We start from the raw sequence: 23600 nt of genomic DNA, 5'->3' as shown, positions 1-23600 counted from the left end.
TTGTGAGCTTGGTGCTCCAGCTGGAGACGCTCAGCTTGGCGTTGAGACTGGAGATGCACAGAATACCTAGGAGCTGCTAAGGCCTGAGTTTCCTACAGAACATACCTGCGGCTACGCGGCATTTACTGCACAGCATGTACTTTATATAGCTATAATGGAAAGAGTTTGAAAAGAGCCTGTCTCTGTTTATAAGAGTGATTATTTATTAGTGTGTTTTAGTGCTCATGTGTATGCAAAGTGCTTCAGAGAACAGTGATATAGCTCCAACAGATTCAGCCATCTGAGGTGAGCACAAAACTGTATGGCAGAGCAGGAAGCCTGTAGTATACTCAGATTATAGCATATATGTATAGCATATATGTTTGAGAGACTCAGTGACTGAGGCAGCCCTTTCCATTGCTCCACTGCAGTGTTTAAAGCCTTACCTTGCATCCATCTGCAGTGTGAAGAAATCTGTGAATATTTGTTGCCATCACTGTGAGTTCATGTTACTGAGTGATACATAGGATCTATCTTCATTCTCATAAAGGTAATTATTATATTTCCATTGTATAAATGAAGTATTGTGAGGCTTGCTTTGCCTGTGTTTATACAATGTTTGAAATTCTTGTATATATTAACCATTAAAATGTGGAGTATTATGAATCACTTCATCTACTGCTGAAATGGAGATCCTCATGACTAATGACAAAATGGAGGAGAAAGCAGACCATGCCTATCTGAAACTTTGGAAATTTCTGTGGCAGAAACAGTGGCATTTCTCTATTTGGATTTTGCTGGGAGAGCAAATGAATGCCTCTGGGGTAGGTTAATCTATTAAAAATAGAGTAGGATGGTGAGAAACAAAAACAAAACTAACCCACTAACACCCACCCGACCTGCCTCTTCCCAGGCTTAACCTTGCTCCTTCCTCCCAACTCTTCTATGCTCTCACCCCCCTGGGCAGCTCAGGGGGACAGGGAATGGGGGTTGCCGTCAATTCTTCACATGTTGTCTGTGCTGCTCCTTCCTCCTCATGCTGTTCCCCAGCTCCAGCGTTCTCTTACATTTTCCCTACTCCTCTCTCTCACAACTGGTACATAGCATTTTTTACCCTTTCTTAAATATGTTATCACAGGGCACCACCAGCAGCACTGATGGGCTCAGCTTTGTCCAGCGGTTGGTCCTTTTAGGAGTTGGCTGCAAATGGCTCTGTCTGACATGGGGGCAGCTCCTGATGTCTTCTCACAGAAGCCACCCTTGCGCCCCCCCCCCCCCCCCCCAACCTTGTCATGTAAACGCAAGCCTTTTATTCTGCACTGGTCCTGAAAATGTATTTCTGCTCTGGATACCTGTTGGCAAAGTGCTACAATTCTGTATCACAGAATGCTTATTTTAATTTTTGAAATAGCCGTCTTGCCCATAGGGGTAAGAGCATTACAGGGAAGTAGCGGGATCATCCTGGCATAGAAAAAGACTTTTTCCCTGCCTAGCAATGCATCTATTGCCCTTAAAAATTATTGGTCAATAATTCTCTTTCTCTGTAATGTGAATGGATCATTCCACATCTGTAGCAATGGGAGTCCTCAGTTCTACATGTCCTAGAGTGTCACTGTTTCAGACAGAAATATGGCTGTTATGGGATCTTCAGCTTGGATCTCTGCCTGAGTGTATCCACCTTTGCTCTGCTCAGATGGAGACTGGTGCACATTAATGACCCACATATGACTGAAGTTCTTGGAGGGCATTATATACAGTCTGCACTTACCTTCTGGCTGCTGCCATTGAAATGTCAGCAGTGCCCCAGCTACTGGTATATAGCAACCTTGAAGTATGGCTGCACTTTCCTTTCTCGCATCAAGGACTGCAGTTACAATGCAGTTGAGTCAAGCTCCTGGAAATAAAATGTAAATACCAACCTCAGTGTTGGATTCTGAAACCTTCCTAGGAAGCTCATTCTGAAAAAAATGTTACCATCATTTATTATGTGGAACTAATTTTTTAGCTATAATTAATATGATTCCTTACTTGCGGGTTATCCACAATGTAGCCATGTCGCAGTATAAGAGGTGTATGCCTGAAGCTGAGGAGGTAGGAGACTGTAACTCCTTACACTTGAAAAATTAACCTGGAGCCTTGGAAGAGTTAGGGCACTTCTGTTTTCCAAGAAATCCAAACTCCTAATATGGCCTGTAGGGTTTGTCAGGGCATTTTAAAAGTGCTGCTTAAGTTTTATGTGGGTAGCTTCTCTTGGAATTCTGTACTGGCTTCCAAAGTCACTGGGTTTTATGCCTACTGAAGTAGATCTTCTGCAGCAGTGCTTTCTGTGAGTGAGAGAGCAAGGTATTTCAGGATCATGAAAAAAGTGAATGGAAAATAAAATTTTCTCTTTTGCTTTTTATGAATTTCTTCAGTAAACTATCCTTCTATAGCTGGTGGTAGTTTGCAGAGCTGCTCATGCCGGCTGCATAAAAAAATAGTATCCCACTGCTCTGTATGACCCTGCAGAAATGCCTTTCTTTTTCCACGGGTCATACAGGATGGTGAGCTGCTTGGCTGGGATGAATCAGAAGTATACCCACAAAGGCCACAGTGACGGCTGTCTGTTCTTGAGGTTTGATACTTTATTGACTTAATTTACTTTTAAAATAGTTTCTTACTGCTTCCAGCTGGGAAAAAAAAAAAAAAAGCAAGAACAGCAACTTGAGAATTCTTATTAATGCAGTGATTGCTCTTTATGGTAAATACAGACCAGAAACCAGTTGTATTGGCTTAGGAAGCCAAACCGGAACTTTGTCACTTGCTCCTTATATTTAAAATTGCCTCCTTGTCTACTTTTCAACAAAGCTTCTGTTTCCATCGTTAGTTTGGCCACAAGATGGCAATAACTTGCAGACAAAATGCTGAAACAGCCAGACAGCGACTTGCAACTGTCTCCCTTCCTGAGCGTTTCCCTGCGCTCTTCCCCCTCCCCTTTTGTTTCAATATTTAATTGCATTTATTTCGGAATTACTAGGCAACCCACCCCCAGATGTGTAATTTAAAGGTGGTGTGCTTGCAGTGAGATTTTCAGGATCTGCTCTGCAGAGCACCATCGTGTGATACTGGGATAAGGTGGAGTTTGGCTTTAAGGGGGAGTCTCCAAGCCTTCCTGGCCAATCTTTAGGATCTCAGCTAAAGGAATACCAGCGGATCCTTCCTCTTCCCCTACTCCTTCTTCTTCATCCAGTCTCCTGAGCCAGCTCCTGAGCAGATCAAAGAAGGGCAGGGCAGTTGCAAGGTAAGTTTCCCCTGCGGTTGCTTTCCCCTGACTCTGGGTGGTTGTGTGCTGGTTAGGCTGGTGTTTGCTTGCTCTCTTAGGTGCAGATGAGAAAATCCCAGGGAGGGGTAGGCTCTAGGGTGGACCTGCGAGTGGCTGGGTGAACCATCAGCTTGGGCTGACAGCATTTTATGCTTCCTTTCAAAGAGCTGCAATAGTTTTTACAGAGTATCTCCACTCACCTCACGGCACGTTATTTCACCCTTCCTGTCTGTTAGTGCTAAACTTTTGACCAAAACCTCCTGGAGTGTTGGAAGGGTATGTGTGGTGCGGGAGTCTGTGCAATCACCTGGAGGGGTCTGCAAAGCTGTGGGTTCTTCCCACTCCACCCCAACACCCAGGATGGGGATAGATCTCCTTTCTGGCATGGGAACTGGTGGGATAGGGGGCAGGGGACAGTGCAGCTGTCCAGGAGATGCAACTTCATCCCCTCCTGATGTCTGGTCCGTTTTGGAGGGGTGGGCAGGGGGGGAAGGACTCCTTGTCACTTGCCAGCAGTGCTGTGTTTCTGAGCTAGTTCCTAGCCGTACCCTTACGTTGCATCTCTGCTATAGGGAAAGGCAAGGGAAGAAGAAGCAGTGGCATTTTCTGGTTTTGAGTTTGATATTTAACAAATAAGCAAGAGCAGGTATTGGCTAAGGGAAAAGAGACATCAAGAGCCTGAAACCTCAGCCACCTCATTGCTGGGTGCAGTGAGGTCCCAGCTGGTGAAAAAGCCTGGCCGGGTCTCTCCTTGCAGGACATGGCTCCTCGCCTACTCTGCTCCTGTCATCGTCTGGCTGGACTGGACTGCCCACTGGCTCGACTGCCCACCTCGTGCTGTATGAGTGGCAGTGGAGATCATGATTAAATCCAAATGCTGATTTTTGGGCTGGGCTAAAGCCATACTGTTTGAAATTAAGGAGTCCTGACTCCGCATCACCCACACACTTGCCCTTTATGTAAAGCATCTACTGCCGGCTCTGGCTGAAGCAATGCTTCAAGAGGCCCTGAGGGGTGGGTCAAGAACCTGAGGGGTTCTTTACTGGACCCTAAAACAGACTTTGTGGGGTAGGGAGACCTGATAAATTTAGTTAGCAGAGGCAGCAGGTCTGAGACATAATGCTTAGGTGCACACCTCGCTAGCTTGAAAATCAGAATAGCCAAACCTCAGGCAGAGATGCCTTTTGTTCAGAGCCACTGATGTTAACTTTGACAGTAAAATGTCACTCAGAGGCAAGCTATATCACCTGCGGGGGTTTCATGTAGCCAGGTGGTGATTATAAAGAGCCAGCAGAGCCAGCTGAGGTGAGACTGACTGTGATGCCGGTGACAAGACATGGTGTTGGCATGGTCATCCTTTTGCTGATCCCTGGGAGGAGTGGCGGCTGCAAGCCCAGCCCTCGCACGTGGCTCTGCCCCAGTGAGGAGGCAGCCCCAGCTCTGGTCCCCAGCAGATGGCTGGTTAAAATTTTGTCTGCCACCAGTAACAGACGAAGACAGTTCCGCTCTGGAGACTTAAGTGGCACCGAGATTTATACCAAATATCATTTAAGACCAAAAGCTCACCCTTTCACGATAACATTTAATGAAGTACATGTTAGTGGGCAATGTTTTTTCAGCTTTTGTGATAAGTGCCATATGGAACTGGCTTTGAAACCCACTTGTGTGAATTTTAAGTAGCATTACTTTCATTACTATAACCTAAGGTTAAGTGAGCAATAAATTTAGCTCATGGGAGAGCAGGCAGAGGGAAAGTTCCAGATTCAGTGCGGGTGCCAGTAATGGTGAGTTGGAGTAAAGGTGTGTTAGGTTATTTGATTTCTTTCTTTACTTCCCCGCCCCCCCCATTATGCTTGAGTTTCTCTGATTTTAAAATCCAAGGCCTTGCAAAGGGTTGGTTATTTAGGCATGCCTATATGTGTTGCCTGGATAAAAAAAAATTCCTGCAGCATTTAATTTTTGCTATTTTTTGTCTTTCGTCTTCTTTTGTTCTTTCTTTGCTGCACAGCCCTGCTAGCTGAGATTAAGGTGTTCAGAGTTCCTGATTTGCCTTTGACACAGCGCCAGTGCTGCTGTGGGCACTCGGCTGCTCAACATCAAGTGTATCTATTAGGTATAAAAGAATGCAGCAATTTTTGGAGCAATTTTTCCACCCCCCACATTAGTCAGATGCCCCCCCGCCCCCACCCTTATGCGACGCTGGATATAATTCCATTTAGAGCAGCTTGAGACAGCAGACCTTTGCGGATTAAACTTGTAAAAAGGCGATGTAAAACATCAAGCAAAGGCTATGCTGGCAGAAGACTGAAATTGCTTCTCAGCTCGTTATTTCGTGTAACTTGTGCCGCGGGAAAGGACCGGGAAGGGGTCGCGTCCCTGGCACGCAGACCTGCATTTGCACCCCTCCTTCTGCCTGCCTTCCCCGGGCCTGCGGCCCCACTCCCGCCTGGCAGCGGGCACCGCCACCCCGGCCTGCTGCGGCGGCACCCCCGGCCACCGGGCCGGTGCTCCCCACCCGCGGGGCGGGCAGGGGTGAGCCCGGGGCGGCTCCGCGGCTCCCCCACAGCTCCCCCGTGGGTGCGTGGCAGGGGTGACCGGCCCTGCTCCTTCCCTTCTCCCCAGGTGGTGCGAGGGAGATGCGGCCCCACGGTACCAGCCCGGCCGGGGGTCTCCTGGCAGGCTGATGGACACCGGCTGAGCTGTGGGAGTCCCCTGCATGACGGCGGTGGCCGTGGACGTCGTGCAGTGAGCTGGGAGCAAGATGAATACTTCGGTTCTCGCCCCCCTGGGAAATATTTCCAGTCATCTGAATTTTTCGGAGAGGAACTCGCAGATCCTGCAGTTTGAGGATGAGGATTGCCACGTACCTTTGGCCGTGGTCTTCACTTTGGCCTTGGCCTATGGGACCGTGATAATTCTGGGAGTCTCTGGGAATCTGGCCTTGATCGTCATTATTTTAAAACAAAAGGAGATGCGCAATGTTACCAACATCCTCATTGTCAACCTGTCCTTTTCTGATCTTCTAGTGACCATCATGTGTCTTCCCTTCACCTTTGTGTATACTTTAATGGACCACTGGATTTTTGGGGAGGCCATGTGCAAACTGAATCCTTTCGTGCAGTGTGCCTCAATCACCGTCTCGGTCTTTTCCTTAGTCCTCATTGCTATCGAACGCCATCAGCTGATCATCAATCCCCGTGGCTGGAGGCCAAACAACAGACATGCCTACCTGGGGATTGCTGCCATATGGATTTTAGCCATGGCTTCCTCTTTGCCTTTCCTGATCTACCACGTGTTAACAGATGAACCCTTCAGAAACATAACATTTGATGAATATAAGGACAAATATGTGTGTTTGGACCTGTTCCCCTTGGACACTGCCAGGCTTTCTTATACCACGACGCTTTTGGTGATTCAGTACTTTGGACCGCTTTGTTTTATATTTATTTGCTACTTAAAGGTAAGAGAGAATCCCCTTGTGATATGTACTTCTTTCTGTCTGATATTTGTTTATCCTTGCAAAGATGATGGTGGTAGGTTAAATTATCCCACATCTTTCTCTCTGTTGAATTTCCTGCAGATATACATACGATTAAAAAAAAGGAACAACATGATGGACAAGATGAGAGACAGTAAGTACAGGTCATCTGAAACCAAAAGGATCAACATCATGCTGATCTCAATAGTGGTCGCATTTGCAGTTTGCTGGCTGCCTCTCACCATCTTCAATATCGTGTTTGATTGGAATCACGAAATTCTGCCTGTCGCTACCTGCAGCCACAACCTTTTGTTCCTGATTTGCCACCTCACCGCCATGATCTCTACCTGCGTGAACCCCATCTTCTATGGGTTTCTCAATAAGAACTTCCAAAGGGACTTGCAGTTTTTATTTCATTTTTGTCACCTCCGTTCCCGTGAGGAGGATTATGAGACTATAGCCATGTCCACCATGCACACAGATGTTTCAAAAACCTCTTTAAAGCAGGCAAGCCCAGTCGCATTTAAAAAAATTAATAGTGATGATGATGACAAAATATAAAGTAGTAATAAAAATTCTACACCAAACTGCTGGAAGTTTGATCAGAGGTGAAACATGTCCAAGGGCAAGCACAATCACGTAGCAAGTACAAAATGGGTAATGTTTTTCTTCTTTTTCCAAGGAACTTTGATTGTTGTCACTTTGAAATTATACACTGTGCATTTTTGCCCCTTTTACTGCTTTAATGCTCACAGCAGTTACATCTGAATCTTATTATAAGACATAGTTCGACCTGCTACTACCTATGGTTTTCATCAGCTGGCTTTTGTTCTCTTTTCTTTGTACAGTCATGTGCTTTAGCACAAAGATATATTTATTGATTTTTTTTTTTTTTTTTCCCAGGGAAGTAGTTTTCAGGAGTGTCCCTCTAAGACCATTAGAAACAGTATGAACCACAGGGAGGCTGTCACTACAGAGGACACCCTTCCCAGCATGAAATTAGGACATCGAAAAGTTGTGGGTTTTTTAATCTGGCTTTTGATCGATGTTAAAATCCTGTAAAATCAGTGTAGGCATGCAGGACATAATTCTGTGAAGCCTGTAGAATATGTTAAATGGGGACATGCATTTCTCTCATTCAGAGAGGCAATTCAGGCTGTAATCACGTAGGTTCAAAGACAGGATTAAGAGAGAAACGCTGTTCTCATTTACAAGAATAAAACCCCACAGTAATTCCACACAGCACTATGGGATAACTCTGGTGTTTTGCCACAGCAAATGAAAGCACAAATGGGCCTTCAGTCCCAACTGATTATAGCTGATTTTAATAATACAGATTTTTTAATTTAAAAAACCCAAACCCCATTTTCATCTGCCATCACTGGCAGGAGTTAGTGTTGCTGGGATGAAATGTACTGTCCGTCCCCATCCCAAGCCTATGAACCATGTAAATTCTCCTTGAGCCCTATGTCCTGAATCTAAAGGGAGATGGGTCTGTTCACTGTCTGTACAAGGTGCAATTCCATCCTCACAGGTGACAGTGAAAATCGGGGCTGGTATTAAAAAAATAAGCTTTAGCTACCTGATTCTTTGAATAACAATTAGTGCTGATCTATATAACTTATGTATAGCTTCATGATATTCTATGTTCAGATGCAACAGTATAAACCTGGATTATCTCCAAGAATGGATGGTTTAATCAAGACGTGCAAATTTTAAAAGGAGGAGATGGACGTAGTCTGGGTGCAACTGGTATGTTTAGCTTCCGCACTCACAGTTTCCACAGTTCGCTGAAGCGCAGAAATATTTGCCCAATATACACAATAGAGCTCTGTGTGTTATTGCTTAAAATATGTATCCTCTAATTACACAAAATATACATGACTAGATCCCCAGCTGAGGGAAACCCACGTAACTTGACTGCTGTAAATGAAACTACAACAATATCAGCCAGCTGAGTTTCTGTGTTATACAGTGTACTTTGCTGTATAATCAATGCCTTTTTGAATAATCAGCTTTTTAAAATACAATATAGACCCTGCTTTCTTTTAGCAAGGTCACTTTAAACCATTCTGGCAGAGAAGAGGGTCTATATAATGGATATAACTGTAAATGTAGCATACATGGAAATCAGACCTGATAGCTTTCTGAGCAAAAAGATCTCAGGATGTGATGGTGAATTTAATGTTCTAAATCTGGCATGGATAAATGCCTAAGAAATGAAAATTATTTGGTTTGCCGCTATTTAAAAGTAAAAAACCTGTGCCTTGTGCTGTCTTATAAATAGTGTAGAATTTTAAAGTAGCAATGTGTTCTTATGCATTATAATTCCATGTATTCCTCTACTGGCAGATAATTTAATTAAAAAGGAGATTTCTGTGGCTGAGAAAAGAGAGGGAATGTAGAAAATGAATTATAAGACAGAACTTTCTTTCAGAGGTTTGCCCTTTTGTATTTTATGAGATTTCTCTTTTCTTTGTGGTTCTCTATGGGGTGTGTTGCTAATAATTTGACAAGACTCTGCTGAAATTATTCCCGTCACTTTACGATAATTTTCATATGCTAAGTGGTGTGTATTTTCGCAAAGAGATACAATGTAGAAACCCAGCCACGCTTTAGAAAAAAAATCACAGTGAATGTTATGGTTTTTCCCATTTTTGAAAAAAACACTTTCTTCCAATCCAGTGGAAGAAGAAAATGGAACTATTTGAGAAAGTTTCCTGTTAGTTTGCTGGAAATTTTTGATCAGGCTGAATTAAATGTTTACACAGAGTAGGTGTTAGAGCAACTTTAGAGGAACCTGCTGGTGCACAGAGACCTAAAACTGGTGTGTCCTAAGATTTAGAGGTCTCCAGTGGGATAGCAACATAATTCCTCCAATGTCAGCCTTTCTCCTGCCTAAGGTACGGTCTGAAACCATACAGCCCATCTGATACTGTCTCATACTGTCTCCTGATACTGTCTCAGGTGTTTTTTGCCTACCAATGCCTGATAAACAAGGTGAAGTGTAAGTAGGAGCATTCCTTTGTCTCATCCGTGTTAAGCTCAGGAGCCATTTTTCTGCTACACTGCTGTCCTAGGATCAGTCCTAGATCAGGCTTCTCTCATATATTTCCTCACTTGCCTGCAAGAAGTCTTTCTGAGCCTGTTAAGGATGCAGGCTAACACATTGTCATACAAATAGCACGGCGGATGCTGCCTGAAACAACAGTGGAAATGAACACAGTGTAAAGAGTGTTCAGCAGGAAAACACATTTGGAGAATTTCAGAAGCAAATTTGTTGCTCTTCTGAAGAATTTGTTATGAGGACAAAGATAAAAGTCTCTCCGAGGTGTTGACCTGACATCTGCAGGGTGTAGGTGACACCTACTGAGAGCAGTATTTCTGTCTTTGGTTTCATGACTTGACACTGGAGTCCTCAAAAGCCACTGGTGACTTACCCCTCCTGACACCTGGCTACAACACTAAACCTCTTTCATTTTCAGAGCTCCAGCATGTCTTCTTATCCTTCTATGCTAAATTTCTTTACAGGGTAATCTGTCAGGTTTCTCTATCATTTCTCAGTCATTCTGGTTTCCTATTTGTTCCTCCTTTATGCTGTTTTGTCCATCTCCCCACACTTCAGCACATGCTGATTCCTGTCTCAAAATCCTGAAGATCCTCCTTATTCTTTCAGACTGGTAGAAAAGTTTTACTGACAGAAGAACAGGACAGTGAGGGATCTATAATGTATCTTACATGTATCTTATGTGCAATACATTTCATGTCAAATCTACAGCCTTACATGACAAATATAACTATTTAATAAACATTAATATCTACTTAATTTGTCTGTTATTTTATCATCTTAAACTTCACTTTTATCCACCACAGACAGTTAAAGCTTCTGCATAATCTAGATGCACCAGCATATTTGTATGTCATCTTAATAAATATTTCTGTGTTCCCACATTGCTTTTTTTCAACATATCTCTGGTTGTGTCATTATGACTGTGTATGGTAATCCACAACTTTTACATCTTCCTTAAAAAAAAAGAGATAATAATAAATGTAGCAATTAATTGACAAAAATACCTGATTTTGGAAGGCTAGGAAAAAGATGGATATTTTACAAAAAAAAAAAAATTAAAAAAAGAAAAGCAATCGACCCTGTTTTTTCCACCTCGTAAAGAAATCAGATTTAAATCAGGAAAAGGAATTAACACAAAGGACCCCCCAGGTCACTTGAGCTGGTGCTGACTGCATCTCATCACTGATAAAGGCGTGAAGGGCTAAGTGTTCACATACTCTGACTCTGCTGTCTTGCAGTACAATACCAGCTATTATTAATGGATCCTAAAAGCAAAGTTTGATACTGATTCATATTCAGACTGTAAATCAGCATATGTTTAAATCCAGGCCTGTTCATCAGATTCTGATGCTGACCTCAGGAAAATGTTCTGAGATCAATGAAACTGGAGAGTTTTCTTAATCATTTGCCTAGGCAGTCGACTGAATAAAAGTGCACTGCTGGCTGGCAGCTCACACTCTTTCCTAAAAATCATATCTTGGTTATCAGGTTATAGAAATAAATTACTGGCATATAGTTTTTCTCTGGAGTCCAGTGCCTGAAAATGCTTCAGTTTAAGGGTTTGCTTCCTAATTCACTGCATCAAAGAATTTATCAAACCAGTGTAGAGAGAATGAAGACAATACAGAAACCTTTTTTTTTCTGTTCTTATTTTTAAAGCATTCATAACAGTAGGAAACATGAGCTTAAATAACACCTCTGTCTGCAACAGATTAAACTCATTCAGCTGAGTGGAAAGGCTGGATAAATAATTATAACCAAATGATAAGTTTTGCTGAGAGCCATTTCTCAGCTGAAGGATATATACAACTCCAAGCTGTACCATGTCCTCTTCGTTCCTGTGTTCTTTAATATGTGGTATCTGCTTCCCTGAGTCATTACTAAATACCCGAGTCATTACTAAATACCCAAGTCATTACTAAAATTGATGTGAAAGAAAATTCTTTTCTTCTATCCATGTTTTGCAGAATTTCAAATGTTTGAGGATTACATGTAAGAGGACAAAATATGACCAGCTTTAGTCTCTTATGCTGTAATTAACCTGTGGTCAGAAATAACTTCTATTCAATATTTCTGGCCATGTAAAACAGTGGTAATGGCCTAACTGAAGTTGATAGTTCAAATATTACAGAGAGCATTCACAAAACCTAACTTCAGATAGAGAACAGCAGTATTCCTAGCCTCCTCCAGTGGCAACACAAGGGCACTCACACCTGCTTTACTGTACCAAAATATCTTTCTCTCCATTATCCATTCAGGCTGCTAAGGGATGGCCAGTTTCCAGGGCCAGTGCTAGGCCTAGTGGCTACTGCCTCCCTTCCTCCATCTTCCGTGGTGCTTCTTCTGTCGCTTCATACTTCATACCCTAGGCAGCTGGTTTCTGAGGAAGTCATAGAAATTTGTACTCTGATTTTGTAAAGTGCCCGAGTATATGGTAAAATTCAGCTCTATTCAGGAAAGTGCTTTAAATAGTTTCTTCCATTAAAATTATCTTCCAGCAGATTTCTCAAAATTTGCACTCCACAGAAGTATGTAATTTACAAAGCCTATGTAGGAATTACATCCATACAGAACATTCAGCTCGTAGAAGCAAAACTGACAGCACAGAGTGTCTGTGTTTTCAAAAGATTTGTGTTGATGATCTGGTTATCTGACATAGATCAGGCTTAGTTGCAAGAAATTTGCACCAGATACAAATGTGTTTGAGATTGCTGCACAGGAGAGGCCCTGCATCGTTAACTAATGCCACAAATTATGCCATTTCAAATATACAGGAAAATAGATAGAGTTTGGAAAAGAGCAAAAAAAGCAGAAGATCTAGATGAAGCCTTGATGCATTCTGTCAGATATACACAAAAAGACTCAAAGGGACACTCAGACATGTATTTTTGGGGCCGACAGACTGACATGTAAATGGTTTTTTGGGCAAAGCGGTGGTCAAAAAAGGATGTGTGATAAATAGGTTGCCGGCTCCTGTTTTCAGAAAAGGGATATGGATCTTTATAAATTACTCTGAAAATGTATTTTAAGATCCTTAGATTATTCTAGATCTCTTTTTGAGACAAAGGAAACAAAATGTTTTTGGCACAATTAAAAAATAACAGCTTTTCATTGAACCCACCCACTGCACGTTCCATTTTCTTTCACTTCTGCAGAACATGGAGAACGTTTGTTTATGGCAGGAGGAGTAATCTGATCGACAAAGCTCTCCTTGTCTTTCTTGGTTTGTGTTCATGCTGATACTGTGCTGCCGGTTTTCACTTTGCAATCTTTTTTTTTTTTTTGCCCCACAAGCTATGACATTTTTATTATGCTATTCATATTGTTTCTTAATAAAAGCTCACTGTGAAAAGATGTTCTTGAAAGCTCCTATTCAACGTGTGCTTGAACGTAGGGGTGAAAGGCCATACAGGATTTGTAGAAATGTGACTGGCAATGTGATGTTTCAGGGGGTAGAGAAGTAGAAAATATATTTGTTGCATACTGTTATTCATACTTTTTCATTTAAAGCTTTTGTTATCATTTTAATTAATGCAATATAAATGTCAGCTAAGTCTGTGCCTCTGGTGTTTCCTTTTGGTGACCAGTCTCTGGAGACATCGGCTAGTAGGAGACACTGGCTAACACAACTTGTTTCCTTACCTATGGCTGTCATGGTTGCCTATAATTTTCCCATTGGTTGTAATATACTTGGAGATGTATATGCAGAACTGGTCAGTTCTTTTGCTTTAAGACTAGCAGATGTTGTACATTTAAGAGATTTAATAGATAGGACACTATTAACTTTTCTGGTTTTTTTTTCCATTATTATTAAGACGGTAGTGTTTGAGGCTTTTCAGTTAAGCCTTGATTTGTTATCACTTTGGGCACAGGGGTAGTCACCATGTTCCTGTGCTTATAGCTAGACAGATGCTAAAGTAAGAGCCTTAAAGCCTGACCTAAAACACTGCAAGGTTAATGGAAAACCTCCCATTAACTTTAGTGAGCTTTCGGTAATGTCCTTGTTTCAAGTGACACTAATGTGGGATACATGTCTGAATATCTGCTTCCTAGAGAGGGCAGCAGGCCATAAAAAGTGACATTTTTCTATCTGTGTGGACTCACAGATAGACTCCACAGCTGTCCATGTCAGTCTGAGGGACGTACCAAAAAGTCATGTTCAGCTGGTACTTACAGTAAGGTTATCCTCTTAGGTTCCTCTGTGATGTGTTTTCTTTACACAGTTACCAGTTAAACAGGTCTGCCAAGCTGTCTGGCTTACTGATTTAAACCAATTTGCTTTACAGAAAATTGAAGAGGGCACTAGCAATTCTGAATGTAGTTTTGACCCTTGACAGGTATACATATTTATAGAATTCCACTACTAGAAGTGTGGGCTTTGTTTATTATTATTAGTACTGCTGCTTTTTTCACTTTGTCAGTGATCGCTACACCCAGACAGCATAGTTTACATTTAAAATTCACTCCAGGCAGTAAGGAATCTCAGCCTTCAGCAGGGGCTTGGATTTACCTGGTAATGGTGCTCCTACAGCAGGAACATCAGCAACCATGAACAAAACCACTGCAAGTAGTTGCTTGCGAAAGGCTATCTTCAGAATTAGGTAAGGGCACCTTTAAGTCAATGTATAGAAACTTGAATTCAAATACTAACTTGTTGCAGAGATGCAACAGGGAAGGCCAAGGCCCACTTGGAACTAAATCTGGTAAGGGATGTCAAGGATAACAAGAAGGGCTTCTTCAAATACATCAGCAGTAAAAGGAAGACAGGAAACTGTGGGCCCACTGCTGAACGAGGTGGGGGCCCTGGTGAAGCAGGATGCAGAGAAGGCGGAGTTACTGAATGCCTTCTTTGCTTCAGGCTTCACTGCTAATGCTGGCCCTCAGGCATCCAGCCCCCAGAGGTGAGAGAGAAAATCTGGAGAAAGGAAGACTTCCCCTTGGTCGAGGAGATTTGGGTTAGAGATCACCTAGGCAAACTGGATCCTCACAAATCCATGGGCCCAGATGGGATGCACCCATGAGTGCTAAGGGAGCTGGCAGATGCTGTCACTAAGCCACTCTCCATCATCTCTGAAAGGTCATGGAGGACAGGAGAGGTGCCTGAGGACTGGAAGGTAGCCAATGTCACTCCACTCTTCAAAAAGGGCAAGGAGGAGGACCCAGGAAACTATAGGCCAGTCAGTCTCACCTCCATCCCCAGAAAGGTGATGGAGCAGTTCATCCTGGAGGTCATCTCCAGACATATAGGGGAAAAGCAGGTTATCAAAAATAGTTAACATGGATTCACCAAGGGGAGATCATGCTTGACCAACCTGATAGCCTTCTGTGATGACCTGACTGGCTGGGTAGGTAAAGGGAGAGCAGTGGATGTTTTTTACCTTGACTTCAGCAAGGCTTTTGACACCATCTCCCATAACATCCTCATAGACAAGGAAGTATGGGTTAGATGAGAGGACAATGAGATGGATTGAGAACTGTCTGAACAGCAGAGCTCAGAGGGTCGTGATCAAAGGCGTAGGGTCTGGCTGGAGGCCTGTCACTAGTGGTGTTCCCCAGGGGTCTGTGCTGGGTCCAGTCCTGTTCAACATATTCATCAATGACCTGGATGAAGGGACAGAGTGTAACCTCAGCAAGTTCCCTGATGATACCAAGCTGGGAGGAGTGGCTGATACGCCAGAAGGCTGTGCTGCCATCCAGTGAGACCTGGACAGGCTGGAGACCTGGGCCAAGGGTAACCTGATGAAATTCAACAAGAGCAAGTGCAAGGTCCTTCACCTGGGGAGGAATAACCCCATGCACCAGTACAGGTTGGGGGCTGAACTACTGGAAAGCAGCTCTGCTGAGAAGGACCTGGGCGTGCTGGTGGACAGCAGGTTGACCATGAGCCAGAACTGTGCCCTTGTGGCCAAGAAGGCCAACAGTGTCCTGGGGTGCATTAGAAGGAATGTGGCCAGCAGGTCAAGGGAGGTTATCCTCCTCCTCTGCTCTGCCCTAGTGTTGTGGTTTCAGTCAGCAACCAAGCACCACGCAGCCGCTCACTCTCTCCCCCCCGGTGGGACGGGGGAGAGAATCGGAAGAGTAAAAGTGAGAAAACTCATGGTTTGAGATAAAGACAGTTTAACAGGTAAAGCAAAAGCTGTGCGCGCAAGCAAAGCAAAACAAGGAATTCATTCACAGCTTCCCATGGGCAGGCAGCTGTTCAGCCATCTCCAGGAAAGCAGGGCTCCGTCATGCCTAACAGTTACTTGTGAAGACAAACGCCATCACTCCAAACGTCCCCCCTTCCTTCTTCTTCCCCCAGTTTTATATACTCCCTGGACTTTAGGAGAGCAGATTTTTGCCTCTGCAGGGATCTGCCTGAAAAAGTCCCATAGGATAAGGCTCTGGAGGGAAGAGGGAGGCAGGCAAACTTGTTGATATTCAAGAATCATCTCTTCCAAACTCGAGAACAATCCATCCCAATGAGCAGGAAGTCAAGCAAAGATACCAGGAAGCCTGCACAGATGAATAAGGAGCTCCTAGCAAAACTCAAACATAAAAAGTAAGTATACAGAGGGGGAAACATGGGAGGAATAAAGAGACACTCTTTGAGCATGCAAAGACAGGGTTTAGAGTTCCAAAGCGCAATTGGAGCTGAATCTGGTGGGGGAACAAGGCAACAAGACGGCAACAGGAAGGGCTTCTATAAATAGATAAGCAGCAAAAGGAATACTAGGGAATATGTGGGTCAACTGCTAAATGGGGTAGGGGCCCAGTGACACAGGACATTGAAAAGGCTGAGGTACTGAATGCTTTCTTCCTTCAGTCTTTACCAGTTTGACCAGCCTTCGGAAATCCCAGGCCCTGGAGACTAGGAGGAAAGGCTGGAGCAAGGAAGGCATACCCTTGGTGGAAGAGGATCATGTTAGGGAATTCTTAAGCAAACTGGACATACATAAGTCCATTGGGCCTGATGGGATGCAGCATTACCTCATTTCCTGGGAAGGTGATTGAACAACTAATCCTGGAAACCATTTCCAGGCTCATGAAGGACAGGAAGGTGATCCGGAGTAGTCAGTACGGATTCTCAAAAGGGAAGTCATGCTTAACCAAGCTGGTAACCTTCTACGATGAAGGTTATCTTACCAAGCCATCTACTGGCTTGCTAGATGAAGGGAGAGGAGTGCATATTGTCTACCTGGACTTCAGTAAGGCAGTTGTCACTGTCTTCCATAACATGCTTATAGAGTAGCTGATGAAATATGGGCTGGATAAGCAGGCAGTAAGGTGGATTGAAAACTAGCTGAACAGTCAGGCCCAGAGGGCGGTGATCAGTAGCTCTTTTCTATGGTGCTCAGTGACAGGACCAGAGGGGATGGGCCTGAAAACACAGGAGTTTCCACTGAACATCAGGAAACACTTTTTTACTGTGAGGGTGACCGAGCATAGGCACAGGTTGCCCAGAGAGGTTGTGGAGTCTCTCTCCTTGGAGATATTCCAAACCTGTCTGGATATGGTCCTGGGCAACCAACTCTAGGTGGCCCTACCTGAGCAGGGTGGGGTTGGACTAGGTGACCTCCAGAAGTCCCTTCTAACCTCAACCATTCTGTGATTCTGTGAGCTACAGATCAGAAATTTATCCACAGAACACAGCTTCTTCTCTCTTCAAGTAAAGCACTCAGAGTACATGTCTTTAACTCCAGGCTATGAATTATTGTGTTTCTAAAATGTATCTATTGACAATCATATTCACTACACTGTAGTTAGTTAGCTGGCCATTTATTTTACTGCAGTGTTATAACACCACCAGAGAAAATGTCCTCAAATCTCAATTCTTCAGGCATCATGAAAAACACAATCTGATTTTGCTAATCTCTTAGAAGATATTGGACTCTGAAAAAGCCTTTTTACTTACTCTGTAAACATTTAAGTGCTAACACAGTAAGTGATGTATTACTTTTACTAATCCGTTAAGTAAGATCCAAGTAACATTTCATACAGAAGTATTGCCACTTACTTCACTCTGATATCCAAATTTGGTATAATAAACTCTTAGATAGACCTGTTAAACTCTATTTGATTTATATACTCACTGTTAGAAAAACACTGAATATAAGAGTAACTTGGTAGTGTTGTACTCTTACAAGTTTTGGGAAGATTGGGAGCTATGCAGACAAAAGCATTTGTACCAGTGCCTGAGTAAGGAAAAGAATAGAAAACTCACTCTTGCCTGCTTTGTTTGGTAGCAGCCAGCTGGCCAGCATTATCTGGGCAATGAGTACGCTTTTCTGTCTGGGCAGGCAGGGCAACACAGGAAGGAGGACGATGGGGTCCAAGAGTTATGGACCATAATCAAGAGTTGTGGTATTGCAGTGTTAGTTGGCATGGGAATGTGAGGGGAGAGCTGAGGCAAATTTGGTGGGCCAAGGAGCAGATACAGGGCATAGAGACATGGATTCCAAATCTTATTTAGAATAACCTGTGGTAGGAAATCTATGACAATTATCAGTTTCTACGCCAAGCTATAGCAGATGTGTTTGTCACAGTTTTTGTTTTGGGCATTTTTTTTTTTTCAGATAAAGCTCACAATTATTTGAATAGTAAAATCTGGTTTAGCACAGTTCCTATTTTAGAGAAAGAACTTGTCAGTGAAGGTGCTGACAGTACAAATTATTCTTTTGCAACTCTAAAGCCAGCTGAATTTGAAAGAGTTCTGATTGCTCTAATATACTTTGCTTACTTGGTATGTTATTTTTTTAAAAAAAAAGCTACAGATGAAGCAGAGTTTCTGATGAATATATATACACAATACTACTAGCTGCATAATAAAGACACAAATGTTATTCATATATTTTTACTAAAAATTGGTGCTGGCCCTGTCATACTGGATATTGCCATTCGATTTTTTTGCATGGTTTTCTTCGAAACGCGGCACTGTTTGTACAATGCCTATGATTGCAGCTAGGAAAAAAAAAAAAAGGGCAACCAAAAACTCTTAGCTCAGAAGGTAGATTTTTACATGATTTCTTAAACCCTCCCCTGCCTCCATCAAACACCTCTCCAACTTCTGTTTTTAGTTCAGGGTAGCAGAGAGAGAGTTCTGACAACTTTAAAAACCTCACTGAAAGCCTCTACCCACACTGACCGAGTCTGAAAACTACGCTGCTTTTTAGGTGCTCTGAATGAGGATACCTGCTAACAGGAGTATTTAATTAGACCTCAAACTACTCTGCTACTGTGCAGAATTCAAGAACAGATAGGACTGCTTTAATTAGACAGAAATGGAGATAAACATATTCTTTGTGCAATGCTTATTTAGAAACATCTTATACAAGGCACTGTTTCCAGAACAACAGGAAACTTATTGTAAGACAAGTTCCAAGTGAGCCTGGGTTTAAGAAGTTCTGTGTCTGTTTCCTTTCAGTGTTCTCTGCAACTCTTTACACTGACCCTCTCTATTCCGATTGCAAGCAGCCAATATTGCGATCACAGAAATGATGAACGCACAGACCTCTTGTAGGTAGGGTTCAGGATTAAGCAATCCGTCTCACCACCTTCCTCTCTTCCCACGCCTACGCGTTGCAATCACTTGTCACGCTGAAGGGTAAACTGAGCTGCGGCATAGATCCAGCTTAATAACAGTAAACCTAACAATAAGGAAGGGATTTGAATGAGGGAATTGGTCCAATTTATCACCTGGTTACACAAACAGCTGTTCTGGTGTGAAGAGCAGAGGTTAATGGGAGGAATAAGTGAACGACTAAGGATGAGAATGCACAGTGCTTAGGCTGGCATGGCCACATAAAGATGCTAGTCAAACTGTGCCCTAAATTTGTAATAAGGAAATACTTGTTAAACCATCAGCATTAGCTCTGACCTGCTATGAGGTCGATTATTTTGTGTGGCCACCATCATGTGAACAGCTGTTTTTGCCAAGTGAAAAGATTTGACTGGATCTTGTCTAGAGCCTGCAGTGCTTACTGCTTTAAGTCCGCACTTGTCTTTTTATTTAAGCCCTGCGTGCTGACAACCATTATTGCCTTTCCACATAGAAACACCTTTCATGCACACTATACCGTAGAAGCTGTTAGCTCTGTTCCAAGGAACATAACAGCCATGTAAGTACCCATTTTCTAGTAAACACTACAACCATGTGCAGCGATCCACGGCATGGGTCTCTGGGTTGCAAATGGCAGTATTTATGTGACTTCTTTTTCACCAGAAACTGTGTGGAAGAAACAGATTTCTGCAGGGCTATATTCAAAGAGCAAAGAAAGAGTTACACCCTTGAGACTGCAGAACTGTGTTCAGGAAAATGCAGTGGTCAAGATTCTGTCTGAGGAATAGACTAAGCAATGTCACTAGCCCTGATATTTGAGCTTTCTCCAAATATATTCTGGTATGCAAGTACATTCAAAGTGTCTCGCTTAAATCAGTGTGGGATACTTTTACCAGCAATTATTGTGTTGAACCACTGTGAACTCCAATTTTCAGCTTGCTTTCAAAGTTCTAATTTAGAGGGAATTGCCTTGATTTAGCTAAGCTTGACCTATGAAATCATTTATGACTCAGCCTGTTTCCCTTGTAAAGTGCTCAGAAACTATGATATGTGATAGTAATAAACAGAGAGTCTATTTCTAAGTATGAATTTATTTACTATGCTCACTGAGGCTGGTATGTATCACATATTTAAGTTTGAACACCAGCATTTTATTGAAAGAGGAAAATAATATCCAAAATCCAAAATGTGAAATTGTTTTAACTGAGTTTCAGTCCAGTTCCTAAGATAGAAACGGGTACATTATATTAATACCCAGTACTGAGATCTTTTTACTGACTGCATTATCAAATAATTGCAGGGGCAGATATCTGGATTAGACATTACAACATTTACATGTAAATGTCTAATAAATGCAAACAAATCCATCATTTGGATGCATTGGAAAGGTTGCTTTGAATGGAAGGAGAGTGACTGAAATAAAAATCTAAAGGTCTTTAGAATACTGTTATTTCTTGACTGGTCAGAAGTCTCACAGCAAAATAGAACTTGACTTTGATGCAGAGTATTCTGTCACATACTTGAAAAAACATTTCTAAAAAGAACCCGTGGTAGCTCGGTATTTTGAGCAGTGCCTTTTTTCTCAGTAAGTTGTTCTTGTTCATAAGATCGATAACGTCTAAGAGATCAAAATGTAGTTCCTCTCTGGGTTCAGTACAGATTTTACCAGAGGAAAGAGCAGTAGGAGTTGCTGATTTTGCTTTATGTCCCTTACCTACTGGTATTGTGCTAACATTGGCATACGCCCAGGTGTTCTCCTTTTCTTCTGTGGAGTTTGTTCCATCACTTTCCTTCTGTTCTGTTCCTCTTTTAAAAATAATGTTCTTTTTCTGCCCAGCCCTTCAAATGATTGTACTAGCTCTCACAACATACAAAGAATGTGATGGCCAGTTTTTTAAAGTTTAAGACAGATTTAATGACCGTCATGGAAGATAACCATGTATGAAACAGACTCAGAACAGTATTACAATAACTTTTTAAGAGAAGAAATTTATCAGTATTTTGCAGAAGGAATTTAGCCTTTTGCAGTATCAGGACTTTGGGGTCTTTGTTCTTATTTTGTTCTTTCTTTATTTAGCAGTACTTACAGTATCTACAGAGTCCATTTAAGTTTTATACTGTGGTCAGCATATACACTGGGAAAGCTAACCCAGAACACTACAGGCTTAATTTTCAGAGACACAATAAAGACTTAGACACCTAACCCTCATTAAAAGGCAGCATCTCATGCATCTGAAATTCTTTTTGCTACATAAATGTAATAGTGATGAAGATAAAGAAGCAGAAAGTAACCTGTTCAATGTCATTAGAAAAGATCTTGGAATCCATGTTTGTCCCTGTTAGTCTCTAGTTTTGAACTATTCTGACTACTATACTTGTGACAGCATAACAGAGGCCAATGACCAAAATGTATACATGGGATAATCATGCAAATGCCTTTCGCAAGATCTTCCCTATGTTTGTTGCATCAGTGTTAACGCACGGCATAACCCACACTGTCACAAGCATGCAGAACTATAGTAAAATAACCCAGCATGAACTGCAATCACACCTTTGATTTCTTAAGCAGACGTTGATCACTAAAAGCCTTGTTTAGGTGCCATGTACGACTGTAGAAGCATAAAACTTTCTGATGACTCAAAAGGTTATAGCTTGTCCAGTAAGAGGTGTGGCAGTGTTTACCTCTGCCTCTGTACCTTGCCTGTCTTTGGGACAGTCCCATTTGTGCTGCAAATATGTTTCAGATAATTTAGGTAACAGCTGCTACTTTTGTTTTTTTGTAATCTGGAGGGTTAACATAACCAGCCTACACACTCTGTCAATACACAAAAGAGCTGACCCATTTCCATACCCATGCTGTCTGTTCCCCACTGCACCCTCCCCCAGAACTCATCAAATAGAGCTAAAACCTCCTTTACATTTCAGATATGGTAACTTGATGTAGGATCAGCACAATTGTCATCACTAGCCATTCATATCAACATCTTAGCTTTTTCCCTGCTGATCCCCTCCAGCAACTTTTAAGAATTGATTTGAATTTATAATTTGTGATACTGGGAGTTTTAAGTGTAATACTAGGTTACATTTGATTGACTCGGTATTAAATATCAAGGCCCTGCTGTGGACCCTATAAAAACCCATAGGAAAACAGACTTCATTGCAATATGATATATGCATTCTTTATCTTGTTGAACATTAATGTTGTTGCTGCATATAAGCTGTGCTCCATGACACATCCCACATTCTTTGTGTCCTGACCATTTCAGGAAATCTGCTCAGAATTTTTTTACTCTCTTTCAATGACAATTAGGCCATGGCCTTGCAGGTTCCTGGATTCAGGGTTTTGGAAGAAATCTTGGGCTGCCCTCCTCTACACAAAGCTGGAAAGGATGAATCCTCTAGGAAAGAAAAGAGATGATTGCTTCTGCTGTAAAAACTGCTTGAGACAACCTTTTTGTTGTTTCTCATAGGTTTTACTATCTTGCAGATTTTTTTTTTTTTGAGGGGCCTGATCATCGTATAAGTGTATGTATTCCCAGAGCACTACTAGTAGCCATGTTGTCAGGATGCTGTTCTTGAATTAATCATCTCAGCTTGGTTATACACAGATTCACAGAATCACAGAATCACAGGTTGGAAGGGACCTCGGGGATCATCTAGTCCAACCGTTCTGGGAAGAGCACAGTCTAGGCAAGATGGCCCAGCACCCTGTCCAGACGACTCTTGAAAGTGTCCAATGTGGCCGAATCAACCACTTGCCTGGGGAGATTATTCCAATGGGTGACTGTCCTCACTGGGAAAAATTTCCCTCTGGTGTCCAATTGGAATCTCCCCAAGAGCAACTTGTGTCCATTCCCCCTTGTCCTCTCCATGTGACTCCGTGTAAAAAGGGAGTCTCCGTCTTCTTTGTAGCTACCCGTTAAGTACTGGTACATGGTGATGAGATCCCCTCTGAGCCTCCTTTTCTCAAGGCTGAACAAATCCAGCTCTTCCAGCCTATCCTCATATCCCAGTCTTTTGGTCATCTTGGTGGCCCTTTTCTGGACCCCTTCCAGACTGTCCACATCCTTTTTGTATAGAGAGGACCAGAACTGCACACAGTACTCCAGGTGTGGCCTGACAAGAGCTGAGTAGAGCAGGATAATGACTTCTTTCTGCTGGTGATGCCCTTTTTGATGCAACCCAGCATCCCATTGGTCATCTTGGCCGCAGCAGCACACTGTTCACTCATGTT

The 23600-nt window shown here is 42.6% G+C and overlaps 1 protein-coding gene across 1 annotated transcript; it reads left to right on the top strand.

The window, feature by feature from the left end:
• The first annotated feature begins 5906 nt into the window (after positions 1-5906).
• NPY1R (neuropeptide Y receptor Y1) lies at positions 5907-11347 on the top strand. Its single transcript, XM_075091060.1, has 2 exons — positions 5907-6740; positions 6861-11347. Exons 1-2 carry the CDS (start codon positions 6042-6044, stop codon positions 7317-7319), a joined length of 1158 nt encoding a protein of 385 aa, XP_074947161.1. The 5' UTR covers positions 5907-6041; the 3' UTR covers positions 7320-11347.
• The last annotated feature ends 12253 nt before the right edge of the window (positions 11348-23600 follow it).

This window comes from Phalacrocorax aristotelis, chromosome 4 (genome assembly GCF_949628215.1).
Source record: "Phalacrocorax aristotelis chromosome 4, bGulAri2.1, whole genome shotgun sequence".
NCBI lineage: Eukaryota > Metazoa > Chordata > Aves > Suliformes > Phalacrocoracidae > Phalacrocorax > Phalacrocorax aristotelis.
Note: the sequence above shows the minus strand (reverse complement) of the source record. Positions and strands in the feature narration are given on the sequence as shown.